The sequence below is a fragment of the Drosophila mojavensis genome, unplaced genomic scaffold (genome assembly GCF_018153725.1).
Source record: "Drosophila mojavensis isolate 15081-1352.22 unplaced genomic scaffold, ASM1815372v1 contig_136, whole genome shotgun sequence".
NCBI classification, from domain to species: Eukaryota; Metazoa; Arthropoda; class Insecta; order Diptera; family Drosophilidae; genus Drosophila; species Drosophila mojavensis.
This window is the reverse complement of record NW_025318667.1, coordinates 17927194-17954772: the sequence shown is the minus strand read 5'-3', so window position 1 is coordinate 17954772 and position 27579 is coordinate 17927194. Positions and strand designations below refer to the sequence as shown.

General features: G+C 41.7%; 3 protein-coding genes across 5 annotated transcripts in view; 2 read left to right on the top strand and 1 right to left on the bottom strand.

Moving 5' to 3' along the window:
- Nucleotides 1-20823, bottom strand: part of LOC6584136 (uncharacterized protein DDB_G0283357) — a 41014-nt gene extending 20191 nt beyond the window's left edge. Inside the window, exons 1-2 of one of the 2 annotated variants that reach the window (XM_032732147.2) lie at nucleotides 19832-20823; nucleotides 2919-3293 (exon numbers count right to left, since the gene is read on the bottom strand). In XM_032732147.2, coding sequence (XP_032588038.1) covers nucleotides 2919-3293; nucleotides 19832-20808 — 1352 coding nt within the window. In that variant the 5' untranslated portion in view covers nucleotides 20809-20823. Of the gene's footprint in view, nucleotides 1-2918; nucleotides 3294-6491; nucleotides 7536-19831 lie in introns of those variants that run through there. The other variant, XM_032732146.2, reaches the window with a different exon arrangement.
- On the top strand, nucleotides 19415-22110 carry LOC6584134 (uncharacterized protein C9orf85 homolog). 2 transcript variants are annotated; one of them, XM_044010264.1, is made up of 2 exons: nucleotides 19415-19431; nucleotides 21311-22110. In XM_044010264.1, the coding sequence occupies exon 2, from the start codon at nucleotides 21321-21323 to the stop codon at nucleotides 22014-22016; it is 696 nt and encodes a 231-aa protein (XP_043866199.1). In that variant the 5' UTR covers nucleotides 19415-19431; nucleotides 21311-21320; the 3' UTR covers nucleotides 22017-22110. The 2 variants fall into 2 exon arrangements, with proteins under 2 accessions (XP_043866199.1, XP_002009794.1); XM_002009758.3 differs by lacking the exon at nucleotides 19415-19431 and adding an exon at nucleotides 21135-21245.
- Nucleotides 22111-22283: 173 nt separating this feature from the next.
- On the top strand, nucleotides 22284-26438 carry LOC6584133 (3'-5' RNA helicase YTHDC2). The gene is made up of 3 exons (XM_002009757.4): nucleotides 22284-23052; nucleotides 23124-23331; nucleotides 23397-26438. The coding sequence occupies exons 1-3, from the start codon at nucleotides 22408-22410 to the stop codon at nucleotides 25463-25465; spliced, it is 2922 nt and encodes a 973-aa protein (XP_002009793.2). The 5' UTR covers nucleotides 22284-22407; the 3' UTR covers nucleotides 25466-26438.
- Nucleotides 26439-27579: the final 1141 nt, after the last annotated feature.

Genomic DNA, 27579 nt, shown 5'->3' with positions numbered 1-27579 from the left:
TGCGTCGCATGTTGTTGCTGTTGCTCTAGGTGTTGTTGTTGTTTAATGTTGCTGCTAACGGTTGTGCGATCGGTCAGCGCTTGGCAAACGGTAACAGCGTCGCTAGTGGAAAGCACAGACGGCCACGGTAGACCACGAACAGTTGCAGCTGATGCCAGACGAAAGCACCGTTCGCTTCGAGTAACCAAACGCGAATAGAAGACACCGCGGCCAGCGGCCAGCGACCAGCAGCAGTTAGCGACGACAGCAGCGGCAACAGCAGCAGCAAAAGCAACAGCAACAGCAACAGCAACAAGCAGCAGCAGCAGCAACACACAACGGCAACGGCAACGGCCGCCAAGAAGCTTAGAAACCCGCTCTGCCACAAGCGTTTTCTTGGCCACAAGACAGAGCCAGAGCCAGAGCCAGAGCTATCATCAAATGTTTAGTATATGATATTATTCAATGGTCTCTTATGCGATTGGCCCCAGCGTGGGTTGCCACACATGATCGAAGCGCAATCAAGGTGAACTGAACTTAGAGCTAATTACAGTTTTAGGTAACTTAATAGATATAGTACGGTGCATTAATATATTGGTAAATATATTAATATAATATATATAAAGAGTGTATTCGACAGCTTAGGCTTTGCATTAGCTAACTTATAGTTATTATACGATTTATTTTTAGATTATATCCAAATACTAGATTAGATAATGATGAAGATGATATCCATATATCATACTATATTGAATAATGATGAAGAATTATCGATTAGGTTTAATACCACACTATCGCTCACTCCGTATCTCTCTCACTCTCTTTTCAGGCGCTTACTTCCTATCTCTAGCTTTCTTAGTCTTTCACTGTCTGTCTCTCTCTCTCTCTTAATTGCTCTCAGTCTGTTAATATCTCTTTTCTCAGTTTAACTATCTTTCACTTTGTCTCTCTCTTCGTCTCTTTGTCCCCAACTGTCCCTCTGTCTGTCTCCATCGATCTTTCTCTTTCCCACCCTCACATTTTATCACTCTCTCTGAAAGAGTCTCTCTCTCTCTTTCTCTCGCTCTCTCTCTCTTTCTCTCGCTCTCTCTCTCTCTCACGTCTGTCACATACTCTCACTTCCCTTTTCCATTTCAATATTTTACATCATAAATTCTAAAGGAGTTCCTCTACTCAATGTTATGTTGTTGCATTATACCAACTTGTTGGGCAAACCTCGCAGTGGAAATGGTATTTATAGCACTTGTTGTTGCTGTTCTCCAAGCCGCCTGCTATCATGTGTGCTGCTGTGTCAGTTGTCATGCCAATTGAACTGGCGTGTTTAATAAATATGACTTCTGAAAGAGAAGACCCAAAACCAGCTGGATCAGCAGATCTGCAAGAGCAGAGCTACAAGCAGAGAGCCAGAGCTGGCCAAACCAGACCAAAGACGAGGCCAAGCCAAGTTGGACTCCTGGTGTAGCTGCTCCACTTGCAATGGGCAACTAGTTGCAACGGTTCTTTGTGCTTGTCTCCCTCTCATTATCTCTTTCTCTACTTAATAATCTCTCTCTCTCACTCTGGTTCTCCTGCTGGCATCCAGTTCGATGGCAGCGAAATAAATAGCACGCCTGGATGCCTGCTGGAATAGCTGCTTACCTGAAAAACTAGCTAAGCGGTCTGGCTGACTGGCTGACTGGCTGACTAGCTAGCCGGCTAGCTAGCCTTGGCGGGTTTTAATGAATCAACGCTAAGAACGCGTGCTTCATGGCGGTATTTGGGTGATCGCTGACCAAAGTTGAGCACCAGCAGTAGCAGCAGGTGGGCACCAAGAGCTGGAAAGCGATCTTGATCGGTCATGCATTCAATACAACAGCGATTGCATGTGCTCCACTTGCCTCCAATGGCGTCTTGTTCTCCCCATTGTTTGCAGCTCTAATTACCAACGATCTTCAGCTCTAATCACCACACATTTAATTGCCCTGGCCGCTGACTTGAGTGTGTGCCAATCCCACAATCGATCAGTCAGTCGATCAGGCCACTCAAGCAGCTGTCGGCCAGCTCAAAGATGAGGAGCGATTCAGCTGGCTAATAAAGAATTTGTGGCGTATCGATGACAATCACAATTTCAGTCAGTCAATCGAGCACCGATCGCCGATCACCGATCACCGATCACCGATCCCCGATGATCCTGATGTAATCTAGCTTTATTCATTAGTCAACGCCTTGGACACTTGCGACGGCTAAGCTAAGCTGTTTCTGATCCCAACTTAAAATTGATTGATCTTTATTATTTAGTATAATATTTATATAAAAGGATGCCATAGTTAGGGTCTAGCCATATTAATATATTTTCCAATAAGAAAGCACCGTCTAATTAGCTGCTAATGCAACTGCTTTTCACGTTAAAATTTGAAGATCTAGTTGAACGCATAAATCTGTCTAGGCTTGCGTATAAAATTTCATGTTTATGGCCAACAGATATAGAGTGAGAGGGGTAGAAAAACACAGAGAGCGAGTGAGTGAGAGCGAGGGGGGGAAATGTCAACAGTTGGCAAATACGCTAATGAAATGGGGCAAGTGAATGCCATAAAATTGCATTAGCCGCAAATCACGGCAAAGCCGACAGCAGCATTAGCAACAGCGCCACCGGCACCACTAGCACCACCGGCAGCCACTTAAGTGGGGAGAAGCTGTGCATTGCAATAGCTCTGATTCCGTTTTGGCGTCTATGTTTGTCGCAATCATTTAAATAAGCACAGCTCCACAGTGTGGCCGACTTTTACCCGACGCCCCGGCCAAACTCAATCCCAATTGCTGCTTAGCGCGATAAAGAACAAAGCTTTCACCCCATCAACAGCTAGAGCGGAGTCGGACCCGGCTTGTGTGCGACTTTTGCTTTTCATACTTCACCCAGTTAACTGAAATTGGCCAACTGCATTTGCGTGCGATTCACTTACCAAATGTCTACAGATGCGGCTACCAGCAGCTGGACGCAGTCCAGGCAGCCCCTTGCCGCCGCATAATGCAGTGCCAGTGCGCCTCCGTTGGGTCTTTCGTTGCCAGAAATCGAACCCGGATGCATTGGCCCGGACATGTTCAGGCCGATGGGCATGCCCGCCAAGTACGAGTCCAGCTGATGGGCATGCATTCTGCTCAGATTGTGATTGCTTTTGCTCTTAATATTGTTGTTGTTGATGTTGTTGCTGTTGTTGGTGCTGTGACTAATATTGCTGCTGCTGCTGTGCAGCTTATTTAGCTTAACGTTGTAGTTGTGGCCGTTGTTCGTGTGCTTCAAGTGCTGATTCGGGTTGAGCGCATAGTCATTGATAGTTCTGCAAGGGAGTAGATCAAAATATTACTGATTAAAATACATACTAAATTTATTTCAATTTTCTCATATTCGTAAATTTGTAATAATAAGAAACATTTAAATTAATTAATATTTTTTTTGCTAGGTCAAAGTATTTCCAAATTATTGTTGTCTCTTGAGCACTAAATATTAACTCATTCGCACTGTTGCTATTGTCACGGGCTTACTTGATATAGTTAATTTTCTTTCACAAACTCTAGTTTGGAAAAAAATTAAAAGCTAATAAATAATACGTTAGTATTCCTGTTTTATGTTGCTGTTTTTTTTTTTTTTTTTTTTTTTTTTTTTTAATATTGTGTTTTTATATAATTTTGTTATGCAACATTTTGCACTACTATTTTTATGAGCAAATAAAGTTAGTTAATTTCATATCTCAGGCACTAAAGTTGCTAAAGTAAAAATTTACTATATATATTTATGGAGTAATTAAAAATGATTTGAATATTGCATATAAATAATATTTTAATATTTGTTATAAATTGTTTAAATTGTATTGTGTTATCACAGCATTTTGGACTACTATTTTAATGAAAGAAGCTGTACATCCAAGTCAAGCAGATTAGTTCAGTACAGGACTGGACCCTCCTATTTTGTACATCCTAGATCCGAAAAATGTGTCTAAGGTCGAATTTTCGCACAAGCTACTTTAGGTCACATGGGATATCTAGGAACTTACTGAGGCTGACGAATATTTATTTATTTATTTATTTGTTTTTTTTTTTTTTTTTTTTAGTTGTAGCCTTTAATATTTCCTTATAAAATAAAACCAAAATGAAATGAAAACAAAGATTAGCTCGTATCGAAACTTAAATTCGTTTCAGTCTTAATTCATTAATAATTAAGTTGAGCTTTTATAATATACGAAAAAAAAACTATACATATGCTTAAGAGCATATGCATTTGACGTGTTCGATAATAACTTATCAATATAAAAAATTTAAAATTGTAAATTAGTAAATGCAATTACAGCGCTTTACATAAGTATATTCATACCCTATACATTTATTATTATTATTTTTTTTTTTTTGTTTATTTTAATCGTTGAATCTGTACAATACAAGTATAGTACCTTAACAACACAGTTAGATTATATTATATAGAGCCTAACCTTCTGATAAACCCTATAAATATCACCAACAACTACATATACAGCTACTCGATCTAAGCTGAAACATCTCAAGGCCTTTGTCTTTGTGAAAGACGAAAAAACTTTGCATACTTTTAAGGTGCGCTTGGCGCGCTTTTGCTGCATTTTTCTGTTGCAGCCTTTGCAGCTGCAAACGAAAGACTTAAGACACAAACTTGATGCCAGTAAACACGCAACAGTTTAGGCCACTTTTGCCGAGAGTTGCGGAAAATGTGCCAAAAGTTGTGAAAACATCCAAAATGAATTTGCCAATTTGCTGGAAGCTAACGGGGTCGAGTTGAGTCGAGCCGGTGGGCAACCGCTGAGTCATTGCAACAGCACTTGCCCCATGGGCAAGCCCACTTTGGATTGGGCGCCACTTCCGCTAGCTCAGGCAGCAGCAAAACTCGGGCAAAAGTCGTAAACTTGACTCCGCACATAAGCAGCAAATTAATTGAGAGCGGGCGCAGCGACGAGAGAAGCAGCAAAACAACAACAACAACAACAACAAATGGAGTGATGTTGTTGTCGTTGCTGTTGTTGTATTTCAGTTAAGCGCAGAAAGAAACTAAATAAACGAACGCCACAAGCCAGCCACTTTCTTTCACTTTATTGCGTCAACACATTTGGATTAGTTTGTCAAAACGAGACGATTGCTTGTAGCAGGTGCCACCAGGGGCCCCTGAGCGGCAGGTGAACAGCTGAGAACACAATTCGGTCACACAGAATGCGGGCCACTTGGTCAGCCAAATGTACGAAAATGTGAAAAACAAATGAAAATCCCCAAAACCCCAAAAAGAAAAACATTACAAATGATTATTGTGCTAAATGAAAACCGGCAAAAGAGCAAAGCACTTTGTATACCCTAGACTAAACATAGATTAAGCAACTGATTGACAGTGTGATTGCTGATCGAAGCAAGGAGATCTAGCTGCAAGAGATCTAGCAATTATTTTTTTTCAAATATTAAATAGAGAAAATAGTGAAAAACAAATCTATATTTTATATCTAGTTAAGATCTATAGCTAAATGCGGTATAAAATATAATACAGCAGAACTGAATAAAATCTGATCTACTGACTCAGCTGCAATAAATGAACTAAATAAAACTAAAAATAAATTAATCACTCGAAACAACTTCAAGCTCATCTGAGCTGAGCTGCTCTACCATGATCTACTCTAGCATGATCTGCATTACCATGATCGGATCTATCACGAGCTGCTCTACCATGATTTTATCTATCATATCACTATGATCTGCTCTACCAATATCTACTCTACTATGATTTGCTCTACAATGATCTACTCTACTATGATCTGCTCTACCATGATCTAATATACCATAATCTAATCTATCATTAACTACTCTACTATGATCAGATCTATCATGCTCTGGTCTACTATGATCTACCATAATCTGCTCTACTCTGCGCCACACTACCATGATCTACTCGAGCATGATCTGCACTACCATGATCGGATCTATCACGAACTGCTCTACCATGATCTTAACTATCATAAACTGCTCCACTATGATCTGCTCTACTATTATCTACTATACTATGAGCTACTCTACTATGATCTACTCTACCACGATCTGCGCTATCATAATCTAAGCCATAATGATCTACTCTACTATGCTTGGATCTATCATGATCTGTTCTGCCATTATCTGATCTATATGATCTGCTCTACCACGATATGCAGCAAAAAATTAACTGAAGAGAAACTAAATAAAATAAATAGAAACAGCTTCAAGCTAGCTGATCTTTATACGAGTTATAAGAGTCCATAAAATCAGGCTGCCAGAATCAGGGATCACAGCTTGCATAGCTTATAGTAAATCGAATATGGATAGGAGACTTATCTTAACAGCTACAGCTACAGCTATAGCCATAGCAACACACGCGCGCACTTCACACTTGTTACAGGGTATCTCTGAGTGCATTGTCACTCACTTTTGCTCTCACTGGCAGTTCACACTCACAAAAAACAACAACAAAAAAAAAGGAACATCGACCCTTGACATTTTACCTCAATTTGATGGCAATATCGCGACACTTGACACATGGCACTTTTGCAGCTGGCTGCGCTTTGGCTGTTTCCTCGACTGTGACGAAGGATACTTTGCTCTGATCCGCTGGCTTCTTTTCGCTCGACTGCGGCTGCTCCTGTGGCTTGGCCTGCGGTGCATTCGCTATGGTTGCGTATTGCGTCTCAGCCTCTGGGTCTTCGGCCTCAGTTTCGCTGGCGAAGTCAACCACCAGCTGCTGCTGCTCGTCGTCCTGCGGGACAGCATCTGGCTGGGAGTTCGAGCGCCTGCTGAAGTAGCCGACGTGCTGTTCGACGCCCGCGTTGGCGTCCAGCAGGATGCGCTCGTAGGCGGCGCTTTCGTTCTCGCTGATCGCGAACCGCTGCTCGAAGACGCGCATCGGCAGCGCCGTCTGCCGCAGCAGCTCCATGCGCTTGTGACGCAGCTCAATGGAGAATATGAGACGCACCCGCACCTGGCGCCGCAGACCCTGCTGCGTGGAGCGGGCTCGCTGCAGGCGACGGCGATTGTGGCGCAGCTCGAGCTTCTCGAGGCCGCGCAGCGTCTTCTCTGCCACGTGCAGCGTCTCGCTGCCACGCCCACTGTAATCCGCCACCGAGCTCAAGTCCAAGGCGCTGCGCGTGCGCCGCCACGGCACCAAATCGAAGTGCGAGAATTTGCGTTCGCCCAGCTCCGTCCAGGGATGAAAGTTAATTTGGGAGACGCTGCTATGGCCCTGCCGCAGTATCCAATCTGAGGCAGCTGCAGCCGTGCTGTACGGTGCACGCGTATGACGCACGTGCGCGTTTTTGGCGCTCGCCTGCGGCTTGTGGCGTTTGTAGCGCGGCACCAGCGTCGCCTCCAGCATGCGCTCATCCAAGCCGTAATCACGTCGCAGCAGCTCCAGCTCCAATTCCCTGCTGCTCGCCGTATACTGAGCGCCGTTCCAAACGATGACCGGTCGCGCCGAGAGACCCGCGGACAGTGGCCCGCCGCTGGGCATGTTCGTGCTCGAGCTCGACTCGGACACCAGCTCGCATGGAGCTGTCCGTTCGAGCTGATTTTGCTCTTGCTGTTGCTGTTGTTGTTGCTGTTGTTGTTGCTGTTGCTGTTGCTGTTGCTGTTGTTGTTGCTGTTGCTGTTGCTGCGGCTGAGCTCGTGTTCTTGTTCTCTGCGCGTTAGCGAGAATTTTCGCCCGGTTTTCGGGAAACGGGGCTCGGGTTCAGGTTCACGTTCGTTTCGTGAGCGCGTTTTACGTTTTGTTCTGTCGCAATTTGCTGATTGCTTTTTAATATTCGCCGTTGTCGCTGCTTTCCGGTTTCCGTTTTCTGTGTGTGTGTTTTTTTTTTTTTTCTACCGTCCGACGTCTGCGCGCCCTGACGCCGTCGCCGCAAATGCTGCTGGTCAAAATCCGAAACTAACTCCAACTGCGGCTCCGACTGCGACTCTAACAACGACTGAGTGCTGGTCGAGCGAGGGTTGAGCGCGCCCTATGCAAACCTGCGATGCCAGCGCCGCAGTCGGCGTCGCTGTCGACGCTATTGCGATGATTAATTGTATGCAAGCGCGCTTTGAGTTTATACAACATTATGTTGCTGTTAGTTTTTGTTTTTCTTTTTATTTTTATTTTGTGTGTGTGTGTGTGTTTTTTTTTTTTTTTTTTTTTTTGTTTTTGTTTGCTCAACATTGGTAGACGCAGCAGCAGCAACATCAACGAATCCCCACCTAATACCCCCCTCTGCTTTTATTGTTATTTATTTATTTTTCACGCTTGCTGCCGTGTCACCAGGTCGCGGCGACTGCGCTGCCAGCAGCCAACTGACTGCGCAGCCCTCGCGGCGCTCATTTCAAATGTTTCACTTCGCTGCGCACGCGTCAACAACAACAGCAACAACAACAGCCATCATTGGGGGCCGCCGCCGGGGCCGATTAAAATAGTTGTTGTCGTTGTTGTTGTTGTTGTTGTTGTTGTTGTTGTTGTTGTTGTTGTTGTTGTTGTTGTTGTTGTTGTTGTTGCATGCCCCATTCAAAAATTGCGAGTTCACAGTTCTATTCTCAGCTAATTGACAGCCGCAGCTCATTGACATGCTCATCATCATCCAATAATGTGGAATAATGAAGGCTTTATAGACAGACACAAAGTCTATGGAGCTTAGCTCCCATCAGGCTAAAATTAACTCATATTTCATTAGACTAGAAAATTAAATTTAAAAAAAAATAAACTAACTATCGAAGTTTTTTTTCTTGCATAGAAGTTCTATAATATTAACGAAAGTTGTTAAAAAATATTTCTAAAAAATAATAAATAATAAATAAAATTAAGAGAAACTAAGATTATATTTTTTTTTGCGGTATTTTGAAAATATATACATATGAATTATTAAATAAGAAGTATAGAAGTAAATATATATAGCAGCAAAAACAGCAACAAAAATACTAATAAATTCGATTTTCTTAAATTTATGTAATTTGATAAATATAAAATATGTAAATATGTATTATAGGTAATTAAAAGATAAGAAAACACAAGGCAGCAATATACATATACATATGTATTATTATATACATATATCATGGTAGACGAACTCCAATATAATATTATGATATTATGACGTGATAATGTGTAATGAATGGGAAAGTTTGTTTTCTAACTTTCCTAATTCTATTCAATTTCGTCACGATTGCCTCTTGCTGTAGCTTGTACAGAGCTGTTGTAAAAATGGTAATCGAGTGGTTTTATTATGCTTCTCGTTTCATTTGACTTGTATTCGCAAATTCTCACCGCATGTAAGTGAGAGAGATAGAGAGAGAAAGAGTGAGAGATACAGAGAGAGAGAGAGAGAGAGAGAGAGAGAGACAGACAGAGCGTGAGAGCGAGAGAGGGACATAGGTATGTATTGCTATAGACAGCATCGGGCCACTCGGACAGGGTCGTTATAATACTCAATGGATGATATATATAAATGTATATAAATGTATAATTTATATGAACGTATTCAAGTCGGTTGGAGAGCTTGCTAATTTATATCTATATTGAGTGCCCTCATTCAAATTCGCTGCAAAATAAAAAAAAAAAAAAACATATAATAATAATAAAAAATTAATGAACTAATTCTCAGTTGAGAATTCACTAAGAATCCGGAAATATAAAACACAATGCATATTTAGATGAACCCAGATATAAAAATGTGCATATATATATATATATATCAATATATTTCTAAACATCACCTAGGTATGTCGCAAGCGTTGCTTGCGATTGTTTTTGGTCGATATCGGCGAGCGTCAACCTTGGATTGGTGTCAATTTGAATATGGAATGGAGATGCGTGAAATGCGGTAGAGTCGCAGTCAAAACAGATCTATTATACTATGGACATTGTTGTGGATAGATAGATGTAGATTTGCATTATAAATGCATTGGGGCAAACGTTTAGTTTATGGCCTGGCCGCCTTTCTAAGCCAGCTGCTTGCGGGCCAACTTCAGTTGTTAATGCGGCGCTGTTGTGTTAACTGAAACTTGTTTGGCCCGCAGTTGGAGAGGTCTCTTAATTGCAGGCCTCAAGTGTCAGTGGATTGGCCCGAAAGTCAGCCTCAGCTAATGAACGTCATCTTTGACATTTTCATCTTCATTTTCATTTCCATTTCCATTTCAATTTGAGCTTTGACTTCGTTATAAAGCAAAATCTGAGCAAGCGATTATGAAATTATCTCGACAGAAATAAAATTGCGAAGGTCGAGGACTGTCAAAAAAAACACACTCACACACACACGCGCCAACACACAAAAGAGGCGAACAAAATTGTATAGGGAATGAGGGACAATGCGCATGTTTCATCAGGCCCCGAAATACGGGCGGTGACATTCACCGAAGCTATGGAGCTATAGATGCGAAGAGTTGCGGAGTGGAGCCATTGAACCAGAAATCACGAAAACGCTTTACGCTGCTTGAGCATGAATCACGCCCTAGCCGCTCGCATGACAGACCTGACAGAGGAAACAGAAGTTTTCGACTAGACAGGGGCTTTACATGAGCCATAAGCATTCAATCGACTCAAGAAGACCAAGAAATATAACTACTCCCAGCTCCCCATCGGCTCACTCAATGGAAACGCACCAGCTGCCCACTTGAGCACTCCCTGCTCATTGAGCTGACTGACTGACTAAACTAATGGCTAGCAAGTAGCTACTAGCTACTAACTAGTACTACTATCTACTAACTTCAGCGGCTCAACTCCTGGACAAAGTCTGTTGGAGAATCAGCGTCACGCCTGAGTTGAGCGACATGCAAAAGTTCTACAAGCTGTACCACGGCTCGATAGCTGCCCATATGATATACCAATATATACACTTATATATATATAGTAGTCCAATCAGTGAAACAATAAAGAAGGTAAATAGAAGAGAAAAAATAGGAGATTAGAGATACAAAATACAAGATACGAGATATAATATATAAAATAAAATACAGATACAGTCAAAAATACAGATACAAGATACAAGATACTAGATCAGATACTAGATACTAGATACTAGATACTAGATACTAGATACTAGATACTAGATACTAGATACTAGATACTAGATACTAGATACTAGATACTATATACTAGATACTAGATACTAGATATTAGATATTAGATATTAGATACTAGATACTAGATACTAGATACTAGATACTAGATACTAGATACTAGGTACTAGATACTACATACTAGATACTAGATACTAGATACTAGATACTAGATACTAGATACTAGATATTAGATATTAGATATTAGATATTAGATATTAGATATTAGATATTAGATATTAGATATTAGATATTAGATATTAGATATTAGATATTAGATATCAGATATTAGATATTAGATATTAGATATTAGATATTAGATATTAGATATTAGATATTAGATATTAGATATTAGATATTAGATATTAGATATTAGATATTAGATATTAGATATTAGATATTAGATACTAGATACTAGATACTAGATACTAGATACTAGATACTAGATACTAGATACTAGATACTAGATACTAGATACTAGATACTAGATACTAGATACTAGATACTAGATACTAGATACTAGATACTAGATACTAGATACTAGATACTAGATACTAGATACTAGATACTAGATACTAGATACTAGATACTAGATACTAGATACTAGATACTAGATACTAGATACTAGATACTAGATACTAGATACTAGATACTAGATACTAGATCCTAGATACTAGATACTAGATACAAGACACAGATAAAAGATACAGATACAAAATATAGAAAAAAGATATAGATATGAGATACAGATATAAGATACAGATAAAGATATAAGATATAGATACAAGACAAGATACAAGAAACAAGATTGAAAATAGATGATAAAAGATAAACGAAATTATTTTATTTGCGAATGGTGATTTTCTCCGGACCTAAGCAAACAGATATCAGCCAGTCAGTTAGTCAATCAGTCAGTCAGTCAGTCAATAAATAAGTTAGTCAGAACAACTTTGTATACATACGTATATAAATATAAACTTTGTATACATACATACATAAATACAAATACCATAGACCAATCTCTTGCCCTATTGCTACAAAGTCGATTCATTGACGGTTTCTCCCTGCTGTGAGTTATTTCTGACTTTGGCCGCGCTGGCTGTAGCGGTTGGAGGGGTCGTGGGGCAGGGCCGGAGGAGGGCGGTCTCGACACTTTTACTTTTTGGGCTTTGTTATCAAAAACAGAACACCGCTAGCATTGAGCGCTGTATAACGGTATGTGGTAGCAATAGCCAACATTAGCTGGGCCGATGTCGCGTCGTCTTCGTTTTGATCATCGTCAGCCGCCATTCAAATGCAAATGGGCCCCAAGAATCGATGGGTCAATCGATGCTTTGTTTCACGAGCCGGACAAATTTTCACTTTCCGCACTCGAATAGAAAAGAAAGCAAAAGTGAAAGAAATTGCTTAGACCTTAGACTGACGATCAAGACCCGCCGAGAGGAAGTTGAAGTCGAAGCTGATCAACTAGCTTCCGCCTAAGATCTAACGCAATTCCCAATACTCTCACATCTATAAATGCCTATATAGTCAAATGAAATGAAAATATCAAAGCTGAATTGGCTAATAGGCTTTGCCAAATAAGCCACTCGCAGGGCCGTGTTCATTCATCACTCCAATGCGCGTGCATCAGAGGTTCATTCATTTATTCAATCAGTTGATCAAGCGGAGGCCTCTGGGCGACTGGCGACTGCCGTGAAAGTCCAAGGCAAACAAAACATTTTCTTTCAGAAATATGAAACAAAAACGAAGAGCAAAGAGAGAAGAAGTAGGAAAAAAAACACATACACAAGCAGCCTTAACTAGCAGCAGGTAAACAACAAAGCAAAACAAACTAGCAACAAGACAAACAGCTGCCACATCAGCCACTTGCCACTTGCTACTTGCCACTTGCCACTTGCCACAGCCCCGGCGGAAACTTCATGCAGAACCGCACAATTCACAGGCAGCGCACAGATAAGAGAACTGAAGATGCATCAACTGCAATGGGAGCACCTGTTGCATCTGGTTGCAGCTCGTCGTCCCGCCGTCTCGCCGCCTCATGGGCGAGCTGCACGAGCTGCAGCCATGCGCCGTTCCAGCTCTGAGCGAATTGAACCAAATTCAACGGACTACAAAATATTCTTATGCAATTTTTACTGTTTAGTATTTGATTTGGTATTTTGATATACTGTTAGTGGAATGCGTGCGGAGGCTGCAGAGCGTTGATTGTGTGGGGCTTTTATGCTCGTTCAAAAAGTGAAAGGGGCATATTGGCTTTGTGCAGTGCTCGTCTAGCTGTATATCTGTCTGTCTGTCTGTCTGTTTGTATTGTTAGCGTTGCGCCAGAGATTTGGGAGCTTTTATCAATATCTTTGACAATGTATGACCTCGTCTTATAAACCCTAAAGTTCAGATTGGGAAACTCAATATTATATAAAGTTGAACAGTTAAAATCTGATGATAACTGTTTACTGTTGATCTTCTCTACGGATGGAATTGAAATTATATTTTCAGTTTCCTTATTAGTGCTTGTTGATCTGATCTACTAATAGATCGATATGCCATAAAGTGCGCCTATTGGGGCGTGGCCAATTAAATATTAAGGGATAGTCAGCATTCTTGCAGATTTTTAATTTTTTGTTTTTTTTTTTAATATTTATGAAAAGTCTTGAAAAAAGTTTTAAGAATTTTATTATTTTGTTTATTTGATGTTTTTTCTTTTTTTTAGAATCCACTCTGATCAATTTGAAAATGATTGCAGCTGGGATTAGCAAAAGCGGGTGAACAAATGACCAATTATGACAGCGACTGCAATCAACGCAGCAACATGAAAAGCATGGGAAAACCTGTTGAGAGCTGTGCTTTAATATGGAAAATGAAAAGCCAAAGACATGAACATCCACATCAACAACGATATCGGCAACGGCGGCGATTTCTAGTCAATCGAGTTAAAAATGTCGTATGTAAACGCTTTGCCTTAATACTTAATTGACATTGGTGGAAAGTTGCAGCGGCAACAAGTGCAACAGCAACAGCAACAACAACTGCAGCAACAACAGCAACAGACTCGAGCCGGTTGTTGACCGAGAGATTTGCTCGGCGCGCTTATGGCTAATAGCCATCGCCCGCACCTTAGCTCCAATGAAAGCAAAAGGATGGCCAGGCTCAAGAGCTGGAGGCACGGCGCGGCCCAGGGAGGGGCGTGACGCGATTCAGTTTGCGCGCGGTTCGGGCCAAAACGAGTTGCGGCCAGCCAAAGCCGGCCGAAAAAAAAATTTCACTTTTTCTTTGGCGTCTCTTTTTTTTTTCTTGATTTATATTTATTATTTTTTTTTTTTTTTTTCTATTTATATATATAAATATCATTTAAGCTGCATGCTTTCGAGATTTCGATCAGAGCGTCGCTAATTAGCGCCAGGTAAGGCGCAAAATAATAACTAAATACACGTTAAGACAAACCCATTTGGCCAGTTGGCCATTTGCCACTTTTGGCCATTTATCTTGTGTGTGAATGCGTTTGCCTAATCCCCGACTTATATACTTTTTTATTTGTATTTTGTTTATCTCGCATTTTCCTCTTCTTTTTTGTTTTCTTTTTAATCTCCCTGTGTCTGCTGCACGCAAGTTGAATGGACTGCAATGTGCAACACGCCGCGCTCAACTTGCAATGCGTTATGCGATTTACACCGCACGGCGAATTGCGAATCGCGAATTGTGGCTGCGCAGCTTTGGACCCTAATTGAAAAGGTGTTGGACTGGCACTAAGACTCTCCCTCTCTCTCTCTCTCTCTTTTTCTCTCTCTCTCTCTCTCTCTCTCTCTCTCTCTCTCTCTCTCTCTCTCTCTCTCTCTCTCTCTCTGTATATGCATGGATTGTTATATAAATTATAAGTTATTATATATTATTATTTTACTTAGATCTGTATAAATTTCTTCATTTATTCTATTCTTTACTCTATCATCAATATTCTAAGTTGATCAACAAATTCGTATCTATTTCTTTTTATCTGTGTGTAATTATATATCCAGAAACTACTTTATATTTATATTTTTATCTAGAATTTTTTAGTGTATAAGTGTGTGCGACTATACACTACTATTTTGATGATCATTATCATTATTAGCATATGGTTCATTTCTATTTTGCTTCAAGTCACGTTTTCATTTTCCAGAACGAATTGTTAATCTAAGATTTAAGCTCAGCTTTTTCTTCTTTTATTTAAATGTCTATAAAAATATATAAATATAATAATAATATATAAAAATATATTTCTTTCTATATATCATATCAATCATACAAAATCAATAACGAGCTATACAAAGTACCTTTCAAACATACTAAATTGCAGAGGTTATAATACCCTGTAAATTGCAAGTATAGCTGTACGCACTAATTATTTATAAAAAAAATTTATGACCCTAGCCTAGCCTAAATTAAGCCAAAAATAGTATTGTTAATAACACTAAAATCCAAATTCATATTGCCCTCTACCTCTGCCGCTCCACTCTGCCTCAATCTAGTCACGTTTGAAGCGTCTTTATCATATCCAAGTTATAAAAGCTTTCAGCTGTCGAAATAAACTTCAACTGAATAGATATACATATATATACATTTTTAGCATATATACACATATATACATATATATAGTGTTATAATCACTGTATCATTAATCTAAGCGTGCCACCACCGCACATCCATGAACAATCTGTTCAGCTCCACTTCAAAGTATCTTAATTAAGAAATTTTTATTAGCTTTTCTTTCTTATCGGCGCTCAGGTTTTTATCTGCGTATTTTGCATTTGAAAGTTTTTGCTTGGAGAAATTCCCTTTGGCGCCGTTATCTGGCGTACGATTATTGTTGTAATAATAATAATTATTATCTCGCAGTTGCCAAAACAAAAAAAGAAATAAATAATAATAATACTAAATTATATTCTGTAAGCTTGAGTTTACTTCTAGGGCATTTCCGCAACTTCGTTAGCCAGCAACAAAAACAACAACAACAACAACAATCTCAAATGTGGCAATAACTGCAACAACAACAACAACAACAGCAATACCGAAAGAAAAATAATTAAAGTAAGTATTTCACGTCGATGTCTAAAGAAATAATCGCTAAGACCACGCCGAGTGGCTTGAGGCAGGTGGCAAGTGGCAGGTGGCAGGTGGAAGGTGGCGGCAGGTGGTAATGGCGGGTGGTTAGCTACGGCTACAGCCAGGCAACAGGCGTGTGCAACACCGAAACAAAATACAATTTAATGCGCTTTTCGAATTCTACAGCGCCGCGCTCTGATCACATCAGTAAACATGGATATGGATAGCTGCCCGTTCATATATGTGTATATGTAGATATGTATGGAGTATATACTCTGAAATCATACATGGTATTACTATTACTATAATGATACGATTTCTAAGGTATTGCAGATGTTATATAAATGAGGCAAAGGTATCGACACGATATACATATGTGTATGTGTAAACAGATCAACATGTATATTGTAAAAAAGTGTTCGATAGAGCAGTTGGATATCATGGTATAAACGTTCTCTGAATTATTTATATATAGATACTATCTATAGAACTGGTCTAGGAATTGCATGATTTATTGTATTACTTGTTATGACCCTAGACTTGGGCTCATTAAAGCTTATAGACAATATAGATCTGTTATTGGATGGTAGACCACTTAATCAATTATTGTCGTATATACCATAGTGTTGATTATGAGTCTAAGAACTACAAATGTAACTGCCGATCTAAAAGCTTGCTTGTTTGTATTATTATATATTCGAATTAGAAGCGACTTTCAAATTAGAAAATTACCTTGAATTATAAATAAATAATCACAGATCTTTCTCTACCCGAGTATAGTACAATTATCACAGCTTGTGGCTCAATCAAATATGGTTAAGAGAAATGCCTAATTGTATATCCAAATCTCTGCCAGACACGCCCTAGAAACTATTGGGCATCATTTTAATTGGATTATAGCAAAAAAAAACTTTCACTTTTATTAAGCCAAAAAAAAAAAAGAAGAAGTTCTGATAGATCATCGCACGATTTGGTCTGCATATGACAATACTTTCTAATACTACAAATTGACTAAAATTAAAAAATTTATGTAAAGCATATGCATACATATACAATCTATGTAAATGTTGTTTATAATCAGCAATAATTGTTTATGAAATCAAATCAAACGATGTATTGCCAATATTTAATTCAAGCCTTGGCTTACATTTCAATTAAGTTAATTTCATGTATGTATTTCTGAATATTTTGTAATTCACCTATTTTCGTATGATCTCTCGACATTCATATTCCAAACGTAATCAAAGTGCAACTTACTCAGAATGTTTGCTTTATCCAAAAAGATGCAAGAGATAAGCTCACAAATTACTGTACATCGCGTAAACATAACACACACACGCGCACTATCTCTCTCACATGCACACACGCGCTTACACATACATCGATATGCGTGCATGAATAGCACAAGCTTTACAAATATCGAAAACGTTTGATCCGCGACTTTTGCAATGAATACGAAGGAAAACAAACAAAAAACAACAAGAACAAAAAATAATGCATCAACAAAAAATAATAACAATAACGTATAGTACCAGTGGGTATATGCACGCCTAACTAACACAATTGATGCAACATTTTGAGGCAACGGTTAATTTGTGTTAACTGTTTGTTGCTGCCGGCAAGAATCGCTGTTGAAAGAGAGAAGCGCGCGCGGCACGTGCTATGCGAACAATGGTCGACGCTTGTTTAAGTCTTGAATCTTTTAGTCTGCGGTCGGCGAGTCTCCGATTTCGACTTCGAGTTCGACTTCGACTCTGACTCCAGCTTTGGCCACCGGTCGCCAAAGAAATGTAAAAGCCGCCGCAGCCACTGCCGCTGTTGCCGTCGCTGTTGCTTTCAGCGCTCAAAGCGTCAGCGTCGTAGCAACAGGCGTGAAAGCTCGAAAGCTTCTGCTCGTTTGTTTACATTGAATATTTGTTGTTATTATTGTTAAGGCTACTTTGGAGTTACATGTGTGTGTGTGTGATGTTTTTAATGCGTCGATGCGCTTTTTGCACACTGCTGGGCTTTTTCTGGCTTTTTCTGCTCGCTCTCTTTTTTACGTTTTTCGAAATTTTTTTGATCTTAAATTATGCCCCATACCCTATGCAATTGTCGTATTGGATATATAGAATAATAAGAAAATTAATATAAAAAGGATATATGGAAAATGTATTAAAACTGAATTTTGCTTTTTTTTTCAATTTAAGAATTTTGCCCTATTTAAATATTTGTATTCATAAGATTTTCAAATTTGCACCTTCAGTAAAATCTCTTTGATTTCTCTCATATTTCCGTGATATTAGCCTAGTCATAATTATTATTATAAGATGCACTTGCCAGGGCAGCCAATACAGGGTATCTGCCAGCTAACCACTGTTCGACTCAAGCACTCTTACTTGTTCAGCTAACTTTATTCAATCGAGTTTATGTTTTTTTGAATGCTTTTTATAGCCAGAGCCGCGTCATGCGCTTCTAGGCAGCTGGGCAGCTGTTTAGCTACCATTGTTTGGCTGCTTGTCTAACGGAACCAGCGTTTCTTCTTCTTCTCTTAGCCATGCTAAAGATACATATTCCATTTACATAAATACCAATAAGCGTTTATGCATATGACCAAATCTATTTTCTATGCACTTCCAAAATCCCTTTCATCAACTGAATTAGGTCTTTTGCAACTGAACTCAGTTTTAGCTCCGATTCGTTCACGAGTTCAGTTCGACTCGTTGCGGTTCATTTGAGTTCAATTCGGTTTATAGTTGGTTTGCTGATCTTTATTTTCTATTTGAATGCAATCAGTTAACTAATTGTTAATTGCAATTGGCTATTTCGTAAAACACTTCATTAGCAACTGCATTATGGCCAATTATCATTATCTTTGATGATGATGCTGATTGATTATTATATCAAACTCATGATTGAGCACCTCGGAAATTGGTTCCAAATTATTTACTTTTGCAGCAAGGTCATTGAAAGTTGCTTTAAATTTATATGATATATGTATATATATCGTCTTGGATCTGTTATAAGGTTATCATGAGAGCCATCTGCGAATTACACTGACCTACACATTCCGAATCATACACTTCTTTTAATACCTTCCCACTCCGATGAGAAAAGGCTAAATGAGAAAATTCGTGTTCTATAAAAAAATATTGTCTATCTCAAGTAGGCTTTTGTGAGGCTACGAGCTATGAACTATACTTCCAAAACTTGTAAAAAAGAAAAAAAATATATATTGCGTTGGTACAGATCAAATTCTTAATACAGATCAAGTCTCAATATTCGAATCCAGAAAGCTGCAAAAACTTCGAAAAGGTAAAATCTTCTTATTTATACTAAATTACATTTCATTTTATAGAGAGAGGGTGGTGTATGAAAATCGAGCTACTTATTTCTTTCTCTCTCTGTCTCTTTTTTTTTTATGCGTTTCAAGTGCTGTCTCGCTGTCGACTTCGCTCGAATTACGAATTTCTAAATTCGTATCGAGTTTTACAACACTGGAAGACTGCCCTATGCGATTGCCACTGGTTCGTTCGTGTGAACCTCTGCTCCTTTTAGTCTTCTTTCGCTACGTAATGTTACTTAACAGTTCTTAAGGCTAAAGGGCTAATGTTATGCTAACATTCGCCGACCTGTTAAACTTGTTAGCATAAGCTAGAGTATTATATATTCGGCAAATATAAATGTGTAAATGTATGTATGATGTATAACCTACCTGATAGCACTTGCTGCTGCCAGATTGGGCGGGTGGAGCCTGGTGGCGCCTCCAAAGCGCTGTTGATGATGATGTGGATGTGAATGCGGATGCGGCTGATGCAGCAGCTGCTGCGCACTAAAGTCGAGCTCATTGTCGAGTAGGCCATAGTGGTTGTTGTTGTTGCGATTGCTGCAGCTGAGCCGACTCGCATGGGAGCCGCGCTCCGAGTTGCACTTGGAGCCGCAGAGCGAATTGTCGCAGAAGCGGCAGCACTTGTTGTAGCTGAACGTGGAGGTGCAGAGCGTGCAGAACGAGTCCAGCTGCGATTCGGCATGATCGTCATCGAGATCATCCCCATCCATGTCTGCGTCGTCTGCGTCGTCGCCCTCTGCATCCACCTCCGCGTCCGTGTCCATGTGCAGCTTGTGACAGCGTAGCTTGAGCGTGTGCGCACTGCTGCTCTGATCCTCCGATCCATCCGAGCAGAAGTTATACCTGTCGCTCTCCGTGTCCTCAGCCAGGCTGCTGCCCGCGCTGCCCTCCGCCCGCTGAGGCGACAGCCCGAAGCTGCTCAGCGGACAGGAGGGGTAGCGCGTCAGGGGAAACTGTCGAATATTGTACTTGCTGGTCATCGATAGATTCTCGTTGAAGTATATGACATTCGAGGTGCCGTTCGGCTCCAGCTCCAGCTCGCGCTCTCGCTCCCTCGCTCTGCTGATGCTCAGGTCGTGATATTTACGCAAGAAGGCTGCATTGCAGTCGGCTGCTGTATATTCATGCAGCTTCTTCGGCTTCGGCACGGGATGATGTGAGGAATAGAGTTGCTGCTGCTGCTGCTGCGACTGCTGATGCTGCTGCTGCTGTTGTGGTCCATTGCTCTTATTGTTATTGCCGTTTCCATTGCCATTGCCATTGTTGCTGTTGTTGTTGTTCTCGCCGACAGATATGCCGCCGGATCGCAAAAGATCGAACAAGCGCTGCTTGAGATCGCGCATTGCGTCGGCATGGGCGCGTTGCCTAGCTGACTGTCTGCAATAATAGACGAATAATAACAGTATTAGTATTTAATTTACAATAATAATCAATATTCATTTATACGTTAGGTAAAGCACATTTTGTATATTTTTACGCGGCTATTTTTAAGAAAGGAAAGCTTTTTAAGTGTCATAGCGAAGAGTTTGTGTGCGTTAGCAGCGATATGAGTGTCATACGATATATCTGACCAAACAACATTCAGTGCTTAATGCGGAGTCGTGATGTAGCAGTCAGCTTGCAATCGCTAGCGCGCACATGTTGGGCAACCATCTGGATTTACCAAATTGAGTAAACACTTGCGTGTTATCGATTGTTTAATTTCTGCACCAAAACATTTAACAAAATTTATAAGCGAAGCCTAAAAAAACGCCGTTTCTTCAAAAACCCTGAGCTAAGAGTAAATACTGCATAATATAAATCCAAATTCGAGCAAACTAACATTCTGCCGTGCCGCATTTACAGATACAACAAGATGAGCACACAGCGCGGCAACGCGACTCGCACACGTGCACAAAAACACAAAAATCGTCATGTATTTAAAAACGATTTGCATGACAAGACGCCACAACAGATGCGCCTCAATAAAATGCATGTGTCGACCGTGTGCCAGCGCTGCAAGGAGGTCATCGAGTGGAAGATCAAATACAAGAAGTACAAGCCCCTCACGCAGGCCAAGACGTGCGCCCGCTGCCAACAGCGGACTGTCCGCAAGGCATACCATGTCATCTGCAAGGACTGCGCCGTCAAGGATCATGTGTGTGCCAAGTGCCTGAAGAGCGCCGACGAGGTGGAAATTGAGGCGCCACAGCCGACGCCGCAAGAAGAGCAGCAGCTGCAGGTCGAAATGGATAGATTAATCAAATCGTTCTCAGAGCGCAAGCGACGCGCCTTTCTACGCTTCATGGAGAAGGGGCGCAAGCAGGAAACCGAGGAGCCGCTCGACGAGGAGGAGCGTGAGGCTCAAGAGAAGGCAACACGGGTTAGGCATACACGCGAGGAGCTGCTAGAGAAGATCAAACAGCTGAATCTCGCCGAAGAAGACGACGATTATGGCGAAGATGAGGATGATGACGAAGAGGGAGAATCTGATCTCGGTTCAGAGGAAAACAGCAGTGAAGAGGACAGCGAGGAAGAGCCGCAAAAAGCGAAAACTATAGTAAGGAAGTAACGTTCAACTGCCTTAACACTGTGCATTTAGAGTATAGGAAAATTTTTTTTATTTGTGTATATACACAATAAATATAAAACAATTTGAAAATTTAGCTCATAGTCTTATTTCATAAAAATGTCATTTAAATTGCATTTTGTTAGGCGCATGAAAAGCTTTAAAAGTTTTAATATGCGGCGAAGTTTTATTTTCTGTTGAGTTTATTCACGAAATTAGCGAAAGCTATAATCGATTAAGTGTAATCGATTTCAGTCGTTCACAAGCTGACTGCTACAGCATTTAGTTCTGGCCGCTAGTAGAAATTGCAACATTCGCATGCTAGATAAGGTCTGTCCTTTCTTTTGGCAGGAACATCGAAGAGTGATAGGATAAGTACGGCAAGGCTTGCAACATGACAAATAAAAAGCCAAAGACCGGCCGAATTCGCCGGAACAAGACTAAATCAAAGAATGACGTCGGAGAAGTCATAGAGTCAAATCCGGCACCGACACCAAAACCTAAAACCAAACAGAAATCCAAATTAAATACGGACAAAACTAACAATCTTGACCAACAAAAGCTGACATTTGAACAGATACATCGTCTGCAGCAGATTGTGCTCGATTTTATAAAAGGAGACGAGCCGTGCCAAGAGATATTCGGCTTAAGCAATATGGAGCGTAAAGAGATACACCATTTTGCTAGGCAGCAAGGCGTAAAAACGCGCAGCCGTAACGATGGCGGCGACCGGGTGCTAACACTCAGCCGCAGCAATACCTACCGGCTGAACGCGTGTCTCGACGATGTCAGGCTGTCGGTGACCTTGCAGTTCGGCCGTGTTCTCCACAAGGCACTAAACGAGCTGGGCCGCCGCAGGACAGTGCCCATGCAGCCGCAACGTCGCAACGAGCCGCTCGTCCAAACTGGAGGTCTGCTGGGCATACCGCGCGTGCCGGCATTTTCGCGCTGCACTAATCCAACGCTGATTGCCGAACGCAAGGATCTGCCCATATATACAAAGCGCAACCGCATCTTCCAGCTGCTTGAGATGTCGCAGGTAAGTGAGACTTCCATGACAATCAGGAGTCTATGGCCACATCTCTCCTGTCACATTCAATTGGTTTTCAGGTTCTTATTATTAACGGCGCCACAGGCTCCGGCAAGTCGACCCAATTGCCGCAGTATCTGCTCGAGGATGCGGCAGCCATGAAAAAACCGGTGCGCATTGTGGTCAGCCAGCCGCGCCGCATTGCCGCCATCAGCGTGTCCGGGCGCATTGCCGAAGAGCGTGGCGAGTCGCTCGGCGACACCGTGGGCTATATAATACGCATGGAGAGTAAGTATTGCAGCAGCCCAACCGACCCGAACCCGCCCCATCTCACCATCTCATCTGCTCTGCAGGCAAGTACAGCAATAACACTGTGCTGTCACTGACCACAAGTGGCTGCCTGCTGCGCACCCTGGCCATGAACGGGTCCGAGTTCTTTGAGAATACAACACATCTGGTTATTGATGAGGTCCACGACCGCGATCTAGACACAGACTTCCTACTACTAGCCATTAAGTTAGAGCTCGAGCGTAACAAGTCGCTCAAGGTGATACTCATGTCGGCCACCATGGATCTGTTGGCCTTGTCCAAATACTTTGATGATGCACCCGTCCTCAATGTGGAGGGTCGTAGCTTCAATGTGCGCGTCTATTCGCTGGAGGATATACTATACATGACTGGCTACTTGACTCCGCAGATGTCGAGTCTGCTGGGCAATCACAAGAATCTTGAGGGCGAGCAGCTGGTGCGCGCCTATTCCCTGGCTCACAACATCAACGAGCAGGAGATTGACAACTCGTTGATTGTGTCGCTGTTGCAGGTGCTGCTGCTCATGGGCATGAAGGGCGCCGTTATTGTCTACTTGCCTGGCTACCAGGACATGACCAAATTGATGGATCAGCTGCAAACGGCTCTGCCCACAGACTTGGTCAAAGTCCTGCTACTGCACAGCCAGGTCGACAGCCAGAGGCAGAGGGATGTCTTTCGTGAATATCCAAACGTCCAGCTCAAGGTGGTGCTCAGCACCAACATTGGCCAAACCTCGATCACCATACCCGATCTGCTGTATGTGATCGATACGGGTCGCGTCAAGATGAAGACCTACGACCCATCGACTGGTGCCTCACATCTGGCCTGCACCTGGATATCCAAGGCGGACGCACAGCAGCGCACCGGACGTGCCGGCAGGCGTATGGATGGCATTTGCTATCGTCTGTACAGCAACACTCAGTTCGAGTCCTTCAATTGCTTCACCGTGCCGGAGATTTTGCGCCATACTCTCGACGAGATCTGTCTCTTGGCCAAGATTGCAGCCCCGAACAAGCCCATCGAACAGTTCCTGGCCCAGGCTCTGGATCGTCCGCAGCCCGCCGCCATTGCACAGTCGTGCGCCAAGCTAAAGCTCTTGGGCGTGCTGCGCGATGAGGACGAGAGCGTCACCCAGCTGGGCCAAATCATAGCCGAGCTGCCGCTGGATGTGCAGCTGGCCAAGTGCCTGGTCTATGGCATCTACTACCAATGCGTGGGCAGCCTGAGCATCATTACCGCCTACTACTCGGTGCGTGATCCGTTTGTGCTGCCCAGCGATCGCTCCGGACGCACCGAGCAGCGCAAGTCGCGCGACTTCTTTAGCATTGATGCGTCCAGCGATTCGATTGGGGTCCTTCAACTATATCATGCCTACATGTCCGCCGACACCAGGGGCAGCCGCGAAATGGACAGATTCTGCGAGAGGAACTGCCTCTGCCGCAAATCCATGGATAATTTCGTCTCAGCTGTGCACACCCTGCGCCTCACTCTGATGCGCATAATCAAGTTCGTGAACATAAATATGGCCACCAGGTATGACAACAACCTAAATATGGTACGTCTTGCCCTAGCAGCTGGCCTCTATCCGCGCATCGTCTACGTCGATCATCCGCGTCACTCCCGTCTGGTCGACGAGAGCGATCCACGTGTCCAGCTCTCCCGCAACTCTATCTTGCCGCTATGTTTCGCGAAGCGCGTCAAGAGCAACATGAGCGAATGGCTCGTGTACGTGGAGAAGACCCGCTCAGCCGGCCTCGTCTCGCACATTGAGCATGCCACGCTGATCAGCTCCCTGATGGTGGCGCTGCAATGCGGCAAGACGGTCAAACTGGAGCAATATGTGCCGGAGTTGCTGTTCAACGAGGACGAGACCTACAATAAAGTGGAGCAAAGCATCCTGCGCTTGGACTCCTACCTCAGCATTCGCCTCTCCACTGAGCTGGGCTCCAATCTGATCAGGCTGCGCTCCCACATTGCCCGGGAGTTTGATGAAATGGTCGCCTCCCGCACCATGGTGCCCTCACGCTGTCCATCCGTCGACTATGTCCAGAGACTGCTGGCCCTCGACACCGACATGTCGGGCCTATCGGCCACAGACATTATATTTTACTGAAAAGACGACAGTTTTTATCTTAGCCAAGGCCAAATGGCCTTGCAGCCTTTTTATGTTTTTAGTTGAAATTCGACTAAAACTTTCCATTTCAATCCAAATGTGAACAATGCCAAACAACTGTGACATGGTGACTTTTGTTGCCATGACTGCATTTTCGATATTTTGTGTAGTATTTAGTATACCAATTGCAATTCTGTAAAATCAAAGGACTATTGTCAGATCCACTCAACCACAACACCAATGCAATGTCTCGAACAGCCTGACTCGAACTACGGCCACTCACTGTAAATCCCATCTTGAATTGTCAACACCCATGTGAATCGATTCATCAAATGAAGTCTATATCAAAGTATGTACGCATACAGATGTGCATGTTGACATTCCGAATGTATTTGTATGTCTTAAGATATTTCATTTCAATCATTTATGTATATATGTATACATGTTACATGATAATACCATCAACCTGAATGTAAACCTTTGAAATTATGCACTACGTGCAAAACAGATTTAGTTATCCTGTATAAGTCTCTTCACACTCACGCTACTATTTGTAATGTACAATGAAAATATCAAATATTGATGGAAATGTGAATCAGTATTAACATGCGGCAATCGTATGATCTAACTAATTGTGAAGAACTTGTGCATATCTCTAATTCGAATTCTAATGTTTAACATAAATGATCTTTTCGAAAGACTGCTGTGAATGCTAAAACAAAACAAAACAAACAAAAAAAAAAAAAACCCAAAAAAAAAAAAAAAAGAAACCTAGGTATAAATACTCAAGTACTTGGAGTTTACTCGATTTGCTAAACTCGTTAATGCCCAACGATAGAGAGCGAAGAAGACGGAGGGAGAGAGGAAGAGAAGGAGACATACTTACGTATGTAAGGAAGGCTATGAATACAAAAATACATAGATATAAATATGTATAATCATGAATGTGAATAAAAATAAGTTTGTTTTGCTACATGAACGAATTGATTGATTGATTGATTGATTGACGCTCAGCTTAAGCAGCTGAACTCAATATCTGATACTTCAGATAGTCTAGATGTAAAGTTGTTAAATAAAATAAAATAAAATAGCGAATAATATAATTTAAATAGCAAATAATATAAACAACATAATAGCTTTTAGCAAATTATAAGATAGTTTTAGTAGATGCTAAATTTATTGACTGATATAATTAAGATACTGGAGAGCGCAAGAGAGATAAGGTGAGAGAGAGAGAGAGAGAAAGAGAGGATGTAGCAAAGGCCTTAAATGTAAATAGAACCATGAATGTATATATGTACATATGTAAGTACTGTATGATATGGCTCGGCTTTAAGCACGAAATGATTGACTGACTGATTCGTTGATAATCTTAGGTAGTGTTGAAATAAATATCTGATCTTACGCAGAGAAACTGTCGAGGATGCCTAATTATTAAATATATTATATAAAACAGTTGCAGCTGATTAATAAAAGAGAGAGAGAGAGAGGGAGATGGAGAGAGAGTGTAAATATATATCTGAGACTCTATATGAGAGAGTTCGCTTCACAAACGAACTGAATGATGGCCACCTAAGCTGCGATGAATAGCTGATATTGTAAAGAGAGAGGATGAGTTGCTAAATATATATATGTACATACATATATACATACGTATATAAGATATTGCTTGTTCAACTTATTGACTGATGAATATGAGCAATGAGGGATCTACTAGAGGGAAATAGTCAGAGTAGGAAATCTGTGATTGATCTTGGCTTGGCTTACGACTGTCGCCACACTGAAATGCAGCTCTGGCAGTGCGAGGCTTGAAATATGCCAGCACTTTAATTGCTGGGTGAAAAGATGTGTGCCACAAGTGCATGGAATGCAGCTGCCACTAAGTCAGCGCCAGTGTCTGCCTCTGCCTCACAGTCAGTGTCAGTGTCAAACCTGGCGGCAGCGCCCAGTTCGGCGACGGCTCCTTCGTTAGCCCATTGTGGCAATGCTGGGGCAATTTTCATGTTTCGCTGCCACTTGGCAGGGGAGAGGGAGGCAGGCCCAGCCCCCTGGGCCAAGTGCGACCCATTGAGGCGCAACAGAGCAGCAAGCAGCAAGCAGCAGCAGCAGCAGCA

Coding starts and splice junctions, on each gene's coding strand:
- LOC6584133 (XM_002009757.4), top strand. CDS start 22,408: ATGACAAATAAAAAGCCAAAGACCGGCCGAATTCGCCGGAACAAGACT. Junction 23,053..23,123: donor AGCTGCTTGAGATGTCGCAG/GTAAGTGAGACT, acceptor ATTGGTTTTCAG/GTTCTTATTATTAACGGCGC. Junction 23,332..23,396: donor CTATATAATACGCATGGAGA/GTAAGTATTGCA, acceptor TCTGCTCTGCAG/GCAAGTACAGCAATAACACT.
- LOC6584134 (XM_044010264.1), top strand. CDS start 21,321: ATGAGCACACAGCGCGGCAACGCGACTCGCACACGTGCACAAAAACAC.